At 39.5% G+C, this 19,895-nt stretch overlaps 1 protein-coding gene across 2 annotated transcripts in view; it reads right to left on the bottom strand.

Annotated features, from left to right (window-relative positions):
* Nucleotides 1-19,895, bottom strand: part of TBCD (tubulin folding cofactor D) — a 256,774-nt gene that overhangs the window by 1,212 nt on the left and 235,667 nt on the right. For both annotated transcript variants that reach the window (XM_024217615.3, XM_026654436.1), the window contains exons 38-39: nucleotides 7,838-7,947; nucleotides 4,430-4,514 (exon numbers count right to left, since the gene is read on the bottom strand). In XM_024217615.3, coding sequence (XP_024073383.2) covers nucleotides 4,430-4,514; nucleotides 7,838-7,947 — 195 coding nt within the window. The remainder of the gene's footprint in view (nucleotides 1-4,429; nucleotides 4,515-7,837; nucleotides 7,948-19,895) is intronic.

Raw genomic sequence — 19,895 nt, 5'->3', positions numbered from 1 at the left:
AAGGGGGCTGGGGGAGCAGGGCTGCGCGCTCTGGCAGATCAAAGCAAGTTCAATATAACGCGGTTTCACCTATAACGCGGTAAGATTTTTTGGCTCCCAAGGAAAGCGTTATATCGGGGTAGAGGTGTACTAGCAAAAATGAAAATAAGCTTGCAGTTTACTTGAAAACTTCTATTTGTTCTAGCAAGTGTTTAATTAACATTACTAGAAAACATGCGTAGGAAATAGTAAAGCACCAAATTCTGCCCTGAAACCTTAATGACTTTGATGGGATACCAAAGGAAAGATTTGCATTACAGTATTTGCAATAATATTTTCACACACACACACACACGTAGGTGCATCATATTATCTTGTTTATATCAAAGGATTCACTTTTCTTTCTAATCTTTCATCTAAGTCTCCAAGTTTTAAGAATAAAACTCACCTGGCTCTCAAGACAATTTTCTTACCAATTATTTATACCCTCTACATTTTGAAATGCTTAATCATAAAACTGATGAAGCAAAGAGCAGTCAACATTGATAGTAAAACAAGATTCTTAATCTCCCACTTCATTAAAACACCAGCTCTCACAAGTTTGGCTTTCACTTTAAACAAGAGTGATTTACCAGATGAGAACTTTAAGAATGTTTCTTTATCAAATTTACAAAATTATCTGTTCCAGTTGCTGTACAAATTAACTAACTGTATATCAAGGGAGTAAGAATCACTTCAGCAGCTGGTTTTCTTGGCCCTTTTACTAGCAATGTTTTCAGAACAAAACAAATAACTGGTTTTGTGACTTAATGTGTTACATGATTATTTCCATTCTGAACCTGGCTTCTTACAGCTCAACACAGTTGGGTTGTATCTCTACTTACAAACACCAGAGGCAGTTACGTCTTATCTGATGTTCCAGGGCTTGGCCACAACCCTTCCACCAGTATAAATACCTCCAAACTTGTGGGGGAAATTCTGCATTTTAAGTAAGAGCTTAAGTATAAATTAACAGCAAATCCTTACTTCCCAAAGTTTGTCCCCATTTTAACACATTTCTGTATCACAATCTTTCCCCTAGTCTGGGGCATAGAGAGCAACAAAGAAGAATGAATAGGGATTGAATGACAAATGGGACAAAAGAATGTTACCCTTTCCCAAAAGTAAGTAGTGTTAATCTATTTTAAATCCACAGCTGAGGGCATGCTCCTGCTGACATTTTCTTCTGAAGAAGAATGATGGGTTAAGCATGTGAGGTGTTGATGAATGACCAGGTAGCCATTTTACAGATTTTTGTTCTGGCTGCTGACCATGGAAGCGTTGAGTAGGTTCCAACCTCTTCTGCTGATGAATGTGCTTCAGTAACAGTATTTAATCTAGCTAAGAATGGATGATTTTAGATACTTTCAAGCACATGGATGTAACTTACAGGGAGAAGAATAAAAATGATGTTTTACTAAGCTAATTGAGTCTACTAAGGAATACTTGAACTGCTCTTCTCAGATCTGCCACATGGTGTTGAGACTTTGGGAAAAACAAAAGAAGAATTACCCTAGAGTCATCTGTACTCAAGATTAAGACCAGTCTTGTCCTCACAAAAGATGCATTATGGGTAGTATCTGAGAATGAAGATTTTGAAAACTCTTCTAGCTCACACGGTTGCAACGAAGAAGCATATTGTTATGGAAAAAGAATAAAATGCCATAAGTTTGATTGTGAGAGTCTTTGCATTGTAGACCGAATCTAGCTAGGGAAGAGGTTTGACTGCTGGTTGGACACATATGCTACTCTATGGAACCTCAATACCATTTGTTGATGTACCTAGAAATGTAGATGAGGTAGTGTGTTGAATGCAAAGTGATTGCTGAAATGCAATAGAAAGAGGTTGCAGGCCAAGTCTAGGCCATCCTCTAAGAAAGCGGTTCTCAACCAGGGGTATACAGAGGTCTTCTAGGGGATAGGTACATCAACTCATCTAGGTATTTGCCTAGTTTTACAACAGGCTACATAAAAAGCACTAGCGAAGTCAGTGCAAACTAAAATTTCAGAGACACATTGACTTGTTTACACTGCTCTATATACACTGAAATGTAAGTACAATATTTATATTCCAATTGATGTATTTTATAATTATATGGTAAAAATGAGAAAGTAAGCAATTTTTCAGTAATAGTGGGCTGTGACGATTTTGTAAACAAGTAATTTTTAAGCACGCAAGACAAATCAGATTCCTGAAAGGGGTATGGTAGTCTGGAGAGTCACTGCTCTGCCTTTGCAATATTGAAGTGACAGCATTTTGTCTCAAGTCTCACACAGGCAAAAGAGATGGAGAACCTGCAAGTCTTAAAAACCTAGCTGTCTACAATGAGATGCAGCATACAGCTCTGGTGTCGGAAATCCTACCAATTGGGGAAATGGAGTGGAGACCTCTGTGGAAGCTCAACTATCCCAGCATTCTTGGTGTCCCTTGATCTTCTCAATAGTTGAAGTGGGGAAAGGAGAGATTTGACCATCTGTGAACTAGAGTCTAGTCCCAGCAATTTTTGGTCCGCTTCCCTGATGAAGAACTTCGCCTTTACATTTTGGCTGGATTATTTTTGTTCAGAACTATTAGCTATACTTCAAGTATATGTCCCAATGCATGCTCCACCCTATTTGAGAATCTCACTGGAATATGGAGGTAAATGTCTGCTAGATCTTCCAGAAAGACTACAGTAGTCCTGAAATTTGTTTTCTTCATCAGGCTGTTCATACTCTTGCAGTCCAATACTGTTCCTGATACCTTTCTTCAATGATGATGATAGAAGAGAGCCCTGGAAGTGCCTTAAGGGACAAGCTCTATTGCTTTTGGTGTGGTTTGTTTCTCATCTGTTGAAGCTGCAGAGCCTGAAGCTCCAGATAATATTCATCTTACACTATCATCTCTCTGAACTGGATTGGAATCTGATGCCTGCAACACAGGATATCCTAACCTGGGTCCTATTTTTGAAGGGAAGCAGGCCCTATCGCAGTCACTCTGTTCAGATTGGAAGAAGAGTTCCATAAAATCCAAACTCTGAGCCTAGGTGTTTCTCCTGGAACAGGAAGAATCTCTACTCTTACTTTTGCTGTGAATAGGACTGAAATGAGATTCTGCCCCATCTGTCTCTGATCTCACAGGAGTAGGAAACTAATACTTTGTTCATATAATAAGTTACCATCTTATCAAGCTTCTCCATGAATGGGATTCCAACTAAGACTTTTGAGATACAGATAAATGTTACACTTGTCAGGGCTTAAGTCCAGAATTAGGGCCAGGACAACTGAGAGTCCATGCATCCTCTTTTTATGAATGCAGCAGCTACAGGTATTTCTTTAGGTATCAGTGAGTTCTTCTTTGTTCTGAGGGTAGAAGTTTTTAATTCATCACAGCAGGACACTGTAGCACTAGCAAGCATGTGCTTCCTAGTGACAGTAGGGCTGCTGAAGAGGCTGTGAAGTCTGTTCTAAGAACGGCATCTATCTTTATGCCTGCAAGGTCCTTTAGTAAGAAAACTCCCTCTGCAGGAATTACCTGTTGCATCAAGTTTAGACAGTGAAGAGTGCAGCTTTGAGTGACCTTGTAGAATTTCAGGGCCTGCCACCTGAACCATTTTCTATGCCTCCCTAACAATTTGCATGAAGAAGGAATGAAGGGGGAGGACAAGTGTATTTAATATATTTGTCCTTGGTTCTATTTAACCAAGTTCTATTTCTGCTTATCCTGGTGACCAACATCTTCCTCCCCGTTGTCTGACATATCTGGAGGAAAAGAACCTCGCTCATGCTTCTCTGGCTTAGGGTCACAGTGGTCAAAACAGAGTTCTCCTCCTGTGGAAGATGAGCTGTACTCAAAACTGTGCTGGCTTCATGTTGCATACTTCTGCAAATCTGGCCCATCAGATGTACATTAAACTGAGTAAGGAAATTCTTTCCTAAGGTTACATGTCGTCACTTCTCAGGAGTGCTTTATTTATTATGAGGTTTTAGAATATAACTTTCCTGAATCTTTCAATACCTTTTTTGTCCTAAATGCAGAATCAATTTATAGGAAGTCACATAAGTCATGGAATTTTAGTTTTGCTATTAAATTTGAAGGGGAAATTCTTACCATTCTTTTCCACAAAACACAGACACACACACTGTACACACAGGCATCTGTGCTACATTATTTCATGCTTGCATTGTCTTAGTAAGTTGAGCTTTACACCAGAAGTCTGGAATGTTTTCAAGGAATGGGATTGGAGGGTTTTATAAAAAGTGTTTTAGACAATTCCATACATTCTGTACTTATGTCTTAGGCTTGTAGCACAATCCCATGGGGCTTGGATTTCTAGATGTCATTAACAAGTACAGAATATTTAGTAAAATAACTGATGCTTCTAATTTTGTTTCTTCAGGAAAATTCTATAGCAAAAACTCCACACTCTACCTTGGACACTAGTTGCGGTTTCGGCACTTTCATTAGGTCACAGAGATAGTTGCGCTTCTCTCTCACTAGTGGTAATTCAGCATCCCTACAAGAGAAGATAAAAGGAATTCTCTCAATGTTCATGCTTTCAGTCCATCTAAAAAGAAAATAATTTTTGTAACTCAATTTGTAACATGCAATGAAAAGAAAAGCTTAATGAACAGTTTGACAATACTATTTACTGTTTAACTGTATTCTTAATACAGTATCCTTTCAAAGTATAGTGAAACATATTTACTCTTAATAAATTCTGATTTGATTGATACAAAAAAAAGTATAACATTTTTACTGCACTAAACCAGAGGACTCTTAACAGTATGTCTCCTAGAAGTGTCATTGTCCCTAAATGATTATTCGATACTGAAGGTATTTCCGAGCCCAAAATAAAGGGAAACCTTTGGTACCTCTGACACAACCATGTACATCATTTTGATTTTGTAAAGGTAGCCATGGTATATAGAGTCTCATACCCAGTGGCTTAATTCTCTGGGGAGGACAAAACTGATTCCAGTACTACAGAAAAGGGTGTACACAATCTACATGTTGAATACCTCTGGCCTTTTTCAAAGATACTTGACAACTTTGGCAAGTTGCAAACTTGCTTTCAGCCAAAACAAAAGGCACATTTTGTTATATTATAAATTAAACCCATGGTAGTTCTAACAGGGAGAATATTTCAAACATGCATATCCTGGTTATTGTCTTTTTTACCAAATATTTGAGGCTGGTTCAGCTTCCTGATGTCAACACAGATTTATTTTAATTCAGAAGTATAAAGTCGTTCCTGTAGTGCCCAGAGAGTTTGAGAATTTTAACATACTCTTGATGATCCCCTGGCAAGGTGTCATAAGTCTTCTTTAATAAACATTACAGTACATTCTTCAACTGCTTTATCTACCAAGTCTCCCCAGGTGAAACAAGCGCACACCAACTACTCTAGAACTCTGTCTTAAATCTCAAAGTATTAGACTTCTATTTGAATTTGGGGTGTATACTAAGCACTGGACCAACAGAGAATAGAACAGGCAGGTAGCCACATAATTTTAGTGAGTACAGGGCAGGGTTCTGATGGCTGACTAATTTAAGACCAGGCCTGTAACAACCATATTTTCCTGTAATGATTTTGATTTAAATATTCCTCTTTTAGTTTGATTACTTCAGTGAAAAATTAATAAAGGGGAATCTACAATACAAACAACATTGTTCTCAAACCAGTTGCTTGTCTCAGCATTATTTCTGTATATGACTTAGCAACAGCCACTGCTCCCTCACTCCCTTCACAATTTATGGAGATGAAAGGGATTTAATGCCAAAATAGCTAAACAATCTTTAACTTTCTGAGTGAATATTGAAAGATATGAACACGAGGAGCAATTTCAAAAGTTTGTGGAAACAAATTATTTTAACTGTAGAGTTCATGTGGTAATTTAACCAAAATATAAGACTGAAAAGAAATAGATTCTGCAAATCTGAGAAAGCTCATATAGTAGTTCTAATTCTGCACTGAAAGATTAAGAAAAGTAGTAGCAGCCAATCATTATACTGACAGCTTTTAAACACTGACACATCATTTACTTTAAAATCTATCGCCAGTCAGGAATTTCAGAGCAGAATGAGATTAAACTGTGGCATAAAATAATTCCCCAGAGTTTCAGATCCAGCACCATTTAGCTTGCCAAAAACAAGCTGTGCAAACTGAAAATCTACTTAAGTTCATGCAGAACAATTATCCAAAATCAGTGACTAACGCCAATGTGTTTTTACATGGCTTCAGAGAAACTGTGAAAGAGTGCCCTAAGTCTACTTGTTCCTTGAAGACATCAAAATTCACTAAAATGGGAGAGTTTGGAAATGTTTAAGTCATGAACACATCTATTGTAATACAATGATGCGAACATAACTTGTTGCATTGACAGAACTAAGGAAAAGGGCATCAAATGGTACTCAAAGCAAATGAACTAATTTATCTTTTAAGCAGTGACACCTTTAAAACACCTATCCTGCACCCTCTGTGGATCTAGAACTATATAGTCAGAGTCTTTCTCTCTCCTAATGATTAATATTTCAGGCTCATTATAATGCAACGCTACATAAAGCTGTGAAAAAATGAACATTTAAGCATAAATATAATCAGCAGTTCTTATAGCATTCAGTTTTCCTATAGTCATGTGTTTCTATTCTGTTATTTTATTGCAGTGGTTCTCAAACTTTTGTACTGGTGACTCCTTTCACATAGGAAGCCTCTGAGTGTGACCCCCCCTTATAAATTAAAAACACTTTTTTATATATTTAACACCATTATAAATGCTGGAGGCAAAGCGGGGTTTGAGGTGGAGACTGACAGCTCGTGACCCCCCCCGTAATACCCTTGCGACCCCCCCCGAGGAGTCCCGACCCCCAGTTTGAGAACCCCTGTTTTATTGTGTGTAAGAAGACTGCTAGAAGTCCCTTTTTTCACCACTAGGTGAATTTCAAGTGAAAGACTACAACCAGAAACTGAGCCCACACTACCTCTGATTGACTCTTTTACTACCTTTGGGTCAGTGATAACCCACTGCACCTGGCATGAACAAGACAATGTTGCCATTACAGCAGAGCATTTGATACAAGAATTCTTCTAATAGAGTAACAGAAATGACTCAAAATCCTGGCAAGTAGTTGTGGTACATTCAGCTATATTAATTCACGATTGTATGCAAGGCCTTCTTTCCAGAAGAGATTTAATGACAAAGACAACAGAAGGTAGTTTAAATTATATTATTAATGTAGTTACTTAATTGATACTACAATATGAAAGTTCCACTGGGGAATGTCAGACTCTATTTCAAAATATTTGTTTGAAGGAGGTTTCAACATTTCTGAAGCCTATATTTCATAGGAAAATATGAGTAATTCTTCTCATGATGACACTGTTCAACTCTTTGCCCACACACCACCCCTTTCTCAGAGTACTGCAAGTGCTCAAAAATGCTAAGAAAATGGGTCTGCAATTGAGGTTTGTCTGTTTCCACAATCCTTTTCTTTTTTGTATCACAAAGAACTGCCAGGATTTCCTCCCCTTTTTTATTAGAAATTATGGGTATTTTAGTAAACACCATTGGACAAGTAAAAATAAAACTCATACCACCTTTATTTACCACCCAATATATAATATACAATATACAAGCTTTCAGGGCAGGAAGGTCCTTTTCAGCAACACCCTTTTTGGCCTAAAAAACATGTATAAAGCGATAAGTGGATCTTGTTACAGATACCACGTCGTTTACAGTTCCTTTTCCACTTTTCCTCATGAACAAATATTTTATAGGTATGAGAATTATTAAAATTGGCCTTATTATTAAACATTTCTCTAACAATGAATTCACTTACCAGTTGGTGTCACTAAGTACTGTCATGACCTCATCCAGAATATCAGGATCGACAATATCACTGTAGGTTATCAACATTTCATACGCTTGACTGGCTGTTGTTTTCCTTATCTAGAGAGAAGGCAGAGAGATAATTTTTAGTTGCTGAAAACAGTGAAATTATCCAGACTGCTACGTAAGAGCTACGTGTTAGTTACAGTTGTTATTAACAGTATTTTCAGAATACTTCAGTGGAGAAAGTTGTATAAATGTTCAGAATGCAGAACTGGGAGTGATATTCTTGAGTCTGCCAGTGATATGCTGTGGAACCTGGGGAAAGTGACTTCACCTCCCTGCTGTAATTTGCACATTGATATTCTAGCATTTCTTCTGTATCTCAAAGAAGTGTTGTGAGTGTAATGTTTATTAAATGTGTGGAGCTCCTAAGATGAAATCACTTATTCAGAGATGGCTATTTGATGATTTATGTTCTACTTTAATACTTTGAGCTCCTCAGACGGAAGATGCTAAAGAATTGCAATGTGCTTTACAAATAGTACCCTCACAACAAATCTATGAGGCAGAGAAGTACATCCCTGATTTTACAGACAGGAATGCCAAGGGAGAGAGTCAAACAGGCATTTTTTTTTTTGCAGAACTAGCAATATAATTTGGATTTTCATATGAAAAGTCTCCTTAATATTCCCTGTAGTTCCCCAAAATGTGGCTTAAAATTCTGAGTGTTATATTCTATAGATGCATACTCACTTATTCATTGTAGAATATATCATGTTCTTCTCTAGCATGTTCATGCAGTGTTGTAGAACACTACTGTACAGACAGATATACTTACTTTTAGGGCACCAAAAAAAAGGTTCATATTATTTGCCTTCTATTCTGTGCTGGTATATACTTAATGGTGGACAAATTAGCCAAATACACAGCCAACAGTCTAGAAGACAATACATTTTTAGATAATCTAACTGTTCAGAACCATAAATACCTTATTTTCTACTACAGAAGACAGGGAACCTCCCAGCTTGTTTGGAAGTAATTATTGCAATAGGTGATGCTTCCCAATCTGCTCCATCCAGGCCTGGTCTACACTACGACTTTAATTTGGATTTAGCTGCGTTAATCCGAATTAACCCTTCACCCGTCCACACTACAGAGCCAGTTAATTCGAATTAAAGGGCACTTAAAATCGATTTCTGTACTCCACCTCGACGAGCGGAGTAGCGCCAAAATCGATTTTGTTAATTCGAATTAGGGTTAGTGTGGCCGCACACCACCGAATTAATGTGATTAAATTAATGTGCTTAGTGTGGCCGCGCACAATCGAATTTATACAACCTGTTTCCCAAATTCGAATTATCTAAATTCGGATTAATCCCGTAGTGTAGACATACCCCCAGTATCTATTCAACACACACTGCCTTACTTCATCAATGAAATCCAAGCATTGATCAAGGCACCTGGAGATCCCTGTAACAGCTAGTCCCTATCTCCTGGTATATGTAAGGTCCAAATGACTCCCTTTATGCCAGCATGGTTCCTCATCCATCTACTGTGGCACCTCTGGCAGAGAACAAAAACGGAAGGATGCAATTTGAAAGAACTTTGAATTTCTTCACTTTTGACTTGCATAACAACCTCAGTGTTTAAGCAGAGGGATTTCTGCACTTACTTGCTTATTTAAATATTGACTAACTAGAGGCCACAAAATACTGTCTCATGGGAATATGAAAGTATTATTGCAATACGCTACTCTGGTTTACCATGTAAATACCTGTTTAAAACATTTTAAAATCATATATTATTTACACAACAGATTATAATGACTCCTTTACAACTGTTATATCACCATATACTGTGTACTGTAAATATAGATTTTGGAAGGTACATTAAGCATATGTAGTAATATTACTTATGAAAACTACTTCCTGTGCAAACACAGTAGGAAACGTCATATGTTAAATGATTCAGATGACTGTATTTTTGAAAACAGCAACAGTAATTAAATTTCTTTTTCAAAATCTAAGCCACTTTGGAGTTATGAGACACAAGATTACACTTGAATATTATTAACCTTATCAATTTAAAACAGTCTAAACTGATTCTTTTTTTTTTTTTAGATCACCCTGGGTTTAAGATTTTGTAAGCTAAATTTCAGCCTACATTCAACTTTTACTGCTAAGTATTGTTTAGGGTTGTTGTTTTTTTAAACATTTATTTATGTTTAAAAAGGAGTTTGTTTTTATAGGAAGATACATAGATAGCATCCCAATTCAGAAAATTACTAAAGCAGGTACTTAACTGTAAGCACATGAGTAGTTCTACTCAATTCCAATGGGACTATTCACATGCTTAAAATTTGGCATACACCATACTGAATGGGGACCTAAATCTGCAGAGAGATAAATAGGTAACTGATAATAGGTAAGATGGGTATACCTGGGTAGTTACTGATGATACTGATAATATGTTAATATGGTATTTAAAAATACGGGATTATAATGAACATACTGACCTACAAGCTGTGTGAGCAAGTTTCAAAAGTTCTCAGTGTTGGTCTAACTCTGCTCCCATTGAAGTCAATGAGAATTTGACCATCATCTTCAATGGCAGCAGACTTAGGCCAAAGGTGTGTGCTTTTGAAATCTCCATCTTATGCTGTATTTAACAGTTCTCACTGGAGTTGGTTTAGATTCTTAGTTTTAGTATGGACTGTTTGGATTTTAAAGTTACACCAAAGATCCTTGGATGAGTGTCTTTATTGTATAGTTGCAGATCTGCAATTTTAAAAAAAGGCATTTGTTTTTGAAATGTTGCCATATGAATTTACTTTCAGGAGGTGAATTAAAATTATGTCTATTTATTTATTTTTATTACAAAGGTCATGACAGATGTGACGATTAACCTGATTAGAAAGTTTGCAGCTCCATCACTTCCTTTCTGGGAGTGACTTCTCCCCTCTTGGAGATATTGGGGTTGCACCTCTCTTTTAGTTTTCTTTGATCAGGATGTTGGTCCCTTTTTCTGAGGACAGTGCTCCCCTTTGAGTCTTAACCCACAGGGGGTTTCTGAGCAAGTCATTGTCCAATGTGGAGGAAATATAGGGGGCCTTCCTGAGTGGGCTGAGTTGGGGTTGGAGAGGACACCAGTCTCCTTGCCAAGTGACTATTTCCCATTTGAGCAGATGTGAAGAGACAAGACAGTGGTGGGGGAAATATTCAGACTTACCCCCACCAAGTCTGATTGGAGAAGAAAGCAGCAGAGTGGATAAAAAAGATTTTTTTTTTTTTTTTGATAAAATGCTTTTTGAGGGGAAAAACCTATCCAAAGATAGTTTTAATTAAGATACATTATAGCTCAAAGATATCTCATCATGGAATAGGGATTCTAATTCTATAATATGAGACAATATATTCATGTAATGTTTAAGAAAAGTTTTGTAAATGAGTTCCAATAGTTCATGGATTAGGGACCCAATCTTATGGGGTTCCAGGGGCTTCTGTATAGATTATTTATGTTAATCTTTCTATCTACCCAATGGGACTCAGTGCTCAGTCTAGCAGATACCATCAGAGATGCTTAGTTTTGCAGTTCTCAAACTGTGGATTTGTGTCTCCAGAGATAACATGCTTGTTAACAGCAAACATGTTTTTAAAGAAATAATATATAGAGGTGAGAAATAACAGACCTCAACCCTATTGTCCCTCTGCAAATTTGTGTACACAGAGTCAATCCCTTACCTCTCTCTAAAAGTGCAAAGTTTCAAAAAGTTCAATGAATAGAAGATTGTTGGGGGCGGAATAGATCTGGACAAGGAGAAGAAGTCTGGAGATAAATGTGAAAAGGGAGGGACAGGCAGTAGAAACAAAAGTGGAACTGCTTGAGCAGCATATTCTAGAAGTCTTTCTGAGTGCAGCCTTCATTGATTTGAGATCTACCATACCATTCTCTCACTAGAAGGGAAAACCTATAATGGCAGCAGGCCGTAAAAGAGACCCAGTTTGGGAATAAGAAGCATTCAAGAAATATATATTTGCTGATGATGTTTTAAAGAAAGTCACACCAGTGAACTGGTGGAAGTCACTTAAGCACTTGGATTCAGAGACTGTTGAAGTGATAATCTCACTTTTAACAGCAGTAGCTTCTTCTGCCGGTGTAGAAAGAATATTTTCTTCCTTTGGACTAATTCATTCCAAATTAGGAAATTGTTTAGGACCTGAAAAAGCAGGAAAGCTTGTTTTTCTTTTCCAGATTATGAACAAACAGGAAAATAAAGGTGAAGACCATGGATTTAGCTGCAGAGGCCAATATTTTAAGTTTCTCATGTTGACCTGGCTGACATAGTCAATTTAATTTTTTTTTTTAATATTTCATTTAACTATTTTAGTTAAAAACAATTTTAACAAAAACAAACCTGATTTTAAAAAATTTGAATGTTTAAATTCAAAAATCCATATGCTTGTTTTGTTAAAATATTATATGTTTGCTGTTGAAGGAAAAAATCCAGAATACATAACGTTGTTGTTTTAGTTAAATAAAACAATTAAAATGTCTGTCTGGTGATGTTCTCCTCCTAAAACAGCATTGCAAGAAAATCCTCCAAATATTAATGATTAACCTGTTGAATTGAGATAGTTCACCTCCCAATGACTTCATAAATATCTGCTTCAATTACCTTTGGTAAATGAAATAACCAAACAACGATTCATTTTCTGATATTGCTGTAAAACTAATCTGAAAAGTTTTCAAAATAAATCACTTTAAAAATGTATAGTGTGTACCTTCTAAAAATGAAACCTACATCTATCTCTGAGTTGTGAAGAATATGTATTAAGGTTATAACAACCCACAAGAATGCACTTTTATGTAGAAATCATGATTAATTTAAGTCTTCTTGACTAGTGATTTAGATCAAATCCACCCTGGAAGATAACCCTGTCTGCTCTTGCAGAGAGGCCCCAAGGGAGCCCCAGGTTGTATGGGGGGATGCAAAGGCCCCAACAACCCAGCGGACACAGTCCCTTTCCCCTAGCTGAGCAACTGTCCCACAGGCTGGGCATAATCGTGGCCAAGTTCTCTTTTTGGGGCTCCTGGGAGGACTGCTCATCTTCTGTATGCTCTTCCTTGCTGGGTGAGGAAGGACCACATAGAGGAAAGCAGCAGGGGGGGGGGGGCAGACAGTTCATTCTTGCACCAAATTGGCTTTAACAACTGGGGGAGTGGGGGGGAAAGGACAGGAAGGTGAGCTGGGCCCCGCTCTGTGAAGCTGATCAAAGAAAGAATTTGGAGAGGGACCACCTACAGCATGGCAAAGATCTGAAGCCTTCATGAAGATATATGGGAAGGGAGGTGCAACACACATATCCCAAACAGAGGGTGGGATCCAGATCCAGATCTAAATGCTAGATTGAGGTAGAGACCTTGGATTCTCCAACACATTTTGAAAATTATCTTTACAGAATTTAATTATATAGAATTTTAAAGGATGTCTGTTAGGAGTTTCTAGGATGTAATGAAAAAAGCACTGGAAAATGACTGAAGAGTAATTAATTTGTAGTTCAGGAATTCAAAAGTCCATTTTTAGAATATTCACTTTCTAGCCCCTTCACATTCCTTCACAACTCTGTAGTGTGTTGTTTGTGTTTGTTTTTTGAGAGAGAGATCTGTATTAGATGTAAAAAAGCTGGAATCTTTCCAGATTCCAGAAGACCAGGTTAACAGCTTTCCCAGTGGCCTAACCAATAAAACAAGTATGGCCCTTGTGTTCCACAAAACTACATTCACCTTGGAATGTTTATGGAGATTTTGCTGAATCTACGCATTCTCTCTCTCTCTGTATTTATTATTAAAATGCCAGCTATTATGTAAACTAAAGCTATATTCTGCTGTAAAATAATAAATTGTAAAGCTGTTTCTAAGGTGGGGCAGTGTGGGGTAGAGCAAAGGAAGTGGTCACCACAGTAGCTGAAATGACTGCAAGAGAGCATACCAAAAACAACCTGAAAACCAATGAGGTCTTGAAATGTTTTGACAACATATGGATTAGCTCTGTTTAGCCAATAAAAATGAACATTTTCTTTTCTAATTTTGCTTACTTTTGAACTAAGGTTAAAATCATACTATACTCTGCACAGTAAATACTTATATTTTAGGATCAACATTTTCAACTTGTGTTTACTTAGTGGTTTAAGACTATATTGTGGTGGGTAAAAATGAAGCAAAAACTAGAGAGTTTGTTTCAATTTCATATTTTATCGCTCTTATTTCATAAGGATATTTTGTTTTTACAGATGGGCACAGCAACTTTTTTTTTTTTTTTAAATAGCCTATAATTTCTTCTTTGCCTTCCTGGTTATTATTAGACCTTCTTTGAAACCTGAATTCTTGCTACTCTAACTTTTCCCTTCTCCATTTGGCCAAAAAGCCAGCATGACTAGCTTGCCTTTATACTCCCATGTGGACACCAGCACCATTACATAATAGTGTTCTGGGAAAAACATTCTTAAATAACTGCTTCAACAATCCACCATACAATCCCAAGGATTTTATTTTAAATTAAAAGTAACCCCAACCACCCAAGCCAGCATATTGTGTGACTCACCAAAAATAAGATAGTTAAATCATGAGCCCAATCCTGTGAGACTAACACATTTTTGGCTTCAGTGGACTAAGAATCTCTTAAGAACCTGTGATTTCCTAGTTTAATTTGAGTAACTATCATTATTATGAATAATAAGGATAAGGTTACTTACCTGTGTATTTACTGGAGTTCTTAGTGATGTTTTGTCCCTATGGGTCTTCCAGGTGAGGATGTATGCGCGCCCAGGCACTTTTGATCAGAATTTTTTGTCCACAGTGCCCATGGGTCTGTGTCTTTGCCCTGTGCCTCTTGTGCTCCAGTATGAGGGCATATAGGTGACGGGCAGACACACCACCACTACAGTTCCTTCTCAACCTCAAAGCCTAGCAGGATTCCAAAGCAGAGGAGGAGGGAAGGTAGTGGAGCACCATAGAGACAAAAAATCTCCAAGAATCATAGTTATTGTACCAATTGAATAACCTCCTGCTTCAAGTTATTGTCCCTATGGGTGCTAGTAAGGAGATTCCCGAGCAGGGCCTCAGTTACAGAGCAGAGAGCTGAGGAGCAGGTATGGTACAGACTGAAGAACAGCTTTGCTAAAGGATGCATCCTCTCTGGAAGCATACGCTGTAGAATAATGTTGGGAAAATGTGTGTACAAACACCCAGCTGGAGGCTTTATACAAATGTCCACGCAGGGTATGTTTTTAGGTAGGGCTATAGAAGTGGATTAAGCCTAGTGGAACAGGCAATTATCTGGGGGAGGGGGTATGCACCCTGAATCCTCATAATGTGCCAAAATGCAACCTAAAATCCATTTTGACTATTTTTGGGTGGAGGAGACTGGCTGTCCCCTTCATTCTCTCAGTGACAGTAACCAAGAGTCCGGGAGAAACCTGGAAGAGTTTGGTCCTATCTAGTAGAAGGCAAGAGCATTTCTCACATCCGGAGTATGAAGACTGGCTTCCTTTTTCGAAGAATGAGGCTTGGGATAAATCACTGGTAACTGAATGCCCTGATTGATATAGAAACACAATGAGACTTTAAGTAGGAAACAAGAATGGGGGCATAATTATTGTGGTAGTACACCGTATGTGCTGGATCAGCCATAAGCACTTCTAAGGTCTCCTATCCTCCTGGCCAAGATGACAGCTATGAGGAAAGAGGTTTTGAAGGACAGATGAAGAAACAAACAGGTCCCTGTGGGCTTAAGTGGGGTTTTTCCTAAGAGAAGGCATTAAGAATTAAATTAAGGTTCTAACATGGTGGATGTAGGCTCTTTTACAGGAGGAATTAGGTTAGACAGATCATTAAGGAATCTCGTAGTTGTAGGATGTGTGAAAACCTGAGAAGCCTTCAACTCGTGCGTGAAAAGCTGTCATAGTGGCTGGGTGAACCTTAACAGAACTCAGTGACAAACCCAGAGTACTCAGATTCAGCTGGTAATTGAGTATGTTCAGGATAAGACACTCGGAAGGAGATATGGACTACTGGACGCACCAGACTTGGAAACTCTTATGTTTCTGTAGGTAAGTTTTCCTTGTGGTAGCTTTCTACTACTTGTCAGTACTGTCTGGACATCAAGAGAACAATCTTGTTTTATATCCAAGAGCAATTGAGAGGAATCACACCTTGAAATGCAGTGATGAGAGGTTGGAGTGGATTATGGAGCTCAATTCCTGAGTCAGAAGGTCTGCTGTCAGAAGAAGGAAAAGACGAGGACACAGAGGTAGGCATATCAGGGTCTGGGAACCATACCTACATGGGCCATGACAGCACTATGAAAATGATCACTGCTCTCTCTTGTATCAGCTTGTTCAGAACTTTGAGGTGTAGCGGCGTTTGAGGATAAGAAAACAGCAGAAAGAGAGGCCGAGGGAAAGAGGAGATCTCCCAACAAGTTGTGACTGTTCTCTCCCATTGAGTAGAAGCAATGGCACTTCATGCTGGAGAGCATCACAAAGATCTATCGCCAGAGAACACAAGGTGAGTCAAATCTCCTGAAAAACTGAGTCATTCAGCTTTCACTTGTGGTCCTGATGGAATTCCTGCTCAGCGAGTCCAGCAGGTAAACCACTTAGATGTCTATTTGATGGGATATGCAACAATTCCATATGTTTATTGACTCCACACATAAGAACTGGGATCTTGCTCCTCCTTGGCAATTTATGACTGCTCCTTTTTCCATCATTACTCTGACTGAGTGGACCCTGATATTGGGCAGGAAGTGATGATAGTGCCATGACTGCCCAGAGTTCAAGAAGGTTGATATGGAGAGAGGTTTCCTGGGAAGTCCATTTGCCTTCATCTGTAAAGTCCTGGAGATGAGCACCCTAATCTACCAGGGAGGCATCTGTGGTGATGATCTCTGCGGGGGGAGGGGAGATGCAAGAATTGAACTTCTACACAGATCTTTTGGGGGATCCTTCCACCAGCTGAGGGAGTTGAGGACTCTCTATGGTGCAGACACTCACTTGGACAGGTTGTGTTTGTTGGAAGTACAGACATACCTGAGCCAGGCTTGAAGACATCGGGAGTGTAGTCTTGCATGGGGTGTTACAAATGTTCAGTCCATCAAGTGGCCCAAAAATTGAACTTGCAGTGTTTTGTGGGCTGTGTTGCAGAGTGGAAATGAGGCTGGACATTGTGACAGACCTGTCTGTGGGCAGGTATGTTCTGGCTGTTGTGGAGTCTAGAGTGGCTGCATAGGTATCAAAGTAGACTTTTCCATGTTGAGACAAAGGGCCAGAGAGTGTAAGAGGCCCAGGGCCTTTCTGATAGCTGACTGTATCTTGAGGAGCCAGACAGCCAGATATGGAAGATTTCCCATCCAACAAAGGTGGGCCACAAAGACTGAGAAGGCATTTGTGAAGTCTCAGGGTGGTTGATAACCCAAATGGTAGAACACAGTACTGGTAGTAGTTCTTGCAAACAATGAATCTTAAGAAGTGCTCATGCAATGGCTGCATGGCTATATGAAAATAGGCATCCTGGACGTTGAGGGTGATGAACCAGTCCCCAGGATGTAAAGATAGAATTCTCACTGCTTGACCATCCTGAATCACTGTTTAAGGATAAAGGTGTTCAGAGTCTTAAGATCCAGGATTGGTCTCCATCCTCCTTTTTTCTTGGGAATTAGGAAATACCTGAAGCAGAAACCCTTAACGATGAAGACCAGAGGAAGGGATTCAATCGCCCCCAAAAGCATGAGAGATTCATCTCTTGCTTTGAGAGACCCTTGTGAGAAGAGTCCCTGATTAGTGATGGGAAGGAGGGATAGAGCTGAACTGGATGGAATAGCCCACTGATACCACCCTTTCGCTCCATCTGTCTGAGGTGAAAATGGGAGGTGGTCTCTACAGGGTGGATGGAGGATGGGTTGCTGCAGCAGAAGATCCAATATAAGGAGCAGTTCATGACCCTTGACCAATGGGTCAAAATGGTTATTTGGAAGAGGTCGCCGACTAAGAGGTCATTGTAGACGACTGCTCATTCTTGTGGAACCTGCACCATATTGTGGGAGTTCAGCTGGTCTTAGGAAGTTTGGGTAGTGGACTAGTCGAGATTGCTGTGCTGTCTGGGCCTTGCTGTATTTTCTCCTTTTCGAAGGCATATAGATGCCAAGAAATCAGTCTTTGAGCAAGTGGAGAGATCTATGGCATCACTGAAGAGCTTAGGCTCTTCAAAAGGGGGGTTCTCCACAGTACTGTGTACCTTGTTGGGAAGGGCAGAAGATTGCAGCCAGGAGACTTGATGCATGACTACAGCAGTTGTCACAGAACATGAAGCTGTGTCCACCATGTCAGAAAAAGCCTGTAGGGAAGCCTTTGTGATCATCTGTCTTTCCATAATGAGAGCTTGAAGTTGCTCCTTCTTTCCTTGATGCAAATGATTAATAAAATGTGAAAAGTTGCTGTAATTTGTAGTGTAATATTTTGCCAACCCTGAGGAGCAGCCAAGAAGATTCAGGCACCTAAGTTCTTTATCAGAGTGTGTTGATCTGAATTAATAGTCTATTTCTTTCATTGACAGCAACAACCACCAAAGAGTTAGGGTAAGGGTGGGAGAATACATACTTCAAACTCTTGGCCTGCACACAGTACTTATCAACCTTTTTGCATGTGGGAGGGATGGTTGCTGGTGTCTGCCATACCATATAGGCCGGTGATAGTAAGGCCTCATTTGTGTCTAAAGCTATCTTACCTTGAGAGGAGATATGCAATCTGTCCACCAGAGAATGCTGAGGTTTGTATACTTCCTCCAAAGGGACCTGTAAAGCTTCTGCGCTATGTGTTTCATTAGGTTTTGAAAAGCCTCAAAGTCATCCATGTAGGAGGCAGAGGGGCATAACTGCCTCCTATGGAGAGGAGGAGGATGGTGATGTCATCTTTCTATCCTTTACTCCTGTTTCTTCAGAGGGTCTTCCTGGGGAAAAGGATCTCAAGGTGCCAGTTGATTTTGGCAGGTCCTTCTGTGTTAGAGCACCTGTAAAACTGGTCACCATAAGGCGCTCAAGGGTTCCAAAAGGCCAAATGGAGTGGGACATAACGGAAAGGAGTGGGACCTCAGGGATGTTCCTGTCAAGGCTGACAGGTCATCTGTCAATTGATTCCTGGGGGTCTTGTCTTCAGGAAATACCTGAAGGGAGGGAGAAAGGATGGAATAGAATGGAATGGGAAGGCAGTGGACTCTTGGGATGGAGAATTCTGAGTCATCTCCCACATCCAGTGGATGAGCTATAGGTGCCCGTACCAGGGCTTGTGTCAGCAGAGGGGCCAACGCAGACTAGCAACCATGTCAGAACCCTCGGTTAAGTATTTGTATGAATACGCACCAGCACTGAAAGGGGCTCTGAAGAGTATGTCAATACTGGCTGGAAGTCCTCCTGGTATCCCTCAGCAGAGGGGATTTGGGCTCCTCCATAGTCTGGAGATCCTTATGGGAGAAGAACCTGAACGGTACTGGTGAGCCTAGGGCCTGGCATAGTTCCTCAGGGTGAAGCACATCTAAAGGTACTGGAGATGGTAGAGCTGTGCGCTCTTGTTGGCTGTTGCCTTAGGGAGATGGTATTGAAGAAGAAGCTGAAGCGGATTTCTTCTAAAGTCCGTGTGTTTGGAGGGCTCCGATCCTGGTACCAACAATGATGCCATGTGGAGGCTGCTTGTCGGAAGACTTAAGTATGTGGCTTACTTTCTTGGTAGTCCCAGTATCTCGATACTGAGAAAGGCAGAAGCCTCAACAGGACCCGCACAAGGATGTGAAGTCGCCTGACTCCTTGGTCTTAGGATGACATTTCCCTCTTGAGCTCTCTCTCAGGGAAGGTGGGTCTTTTCCATTTAGAAAAGCATTGAAGAGCCTGAAGTTGCTCCATAGTCTCTGCTTAATAAAGCTGGTGCCAAGGAAATTCACTAACATAGTGAATGCTAATGGGAAGGGGGTGGGTTTAGCAGATAAAATAAAAAAAGAACAAGTTAAAAATCACTTAG

The sequence above is a fragment of the Terrapene carolina genome, unplaced genomic scaffold, assembly GCF_002925995.2.
Source record: "Terrapene carolina triunguis isolate 2854851 unplaced genomic scaffold, T_m_triunguis-2.0 Scaffold192, whole genome shotgun sequence".
Taxonomy (NCBI): domain Eukaryota; kingdom Metazoa; phylum Chordata; order Testudines; family Emydidae; genus Terrapene; species Terrapene triunguis.
Note: the sequence above shows the minus strand (reverse complement) of the source record. Positions and strands in the feature narration are given on the sequence as shown.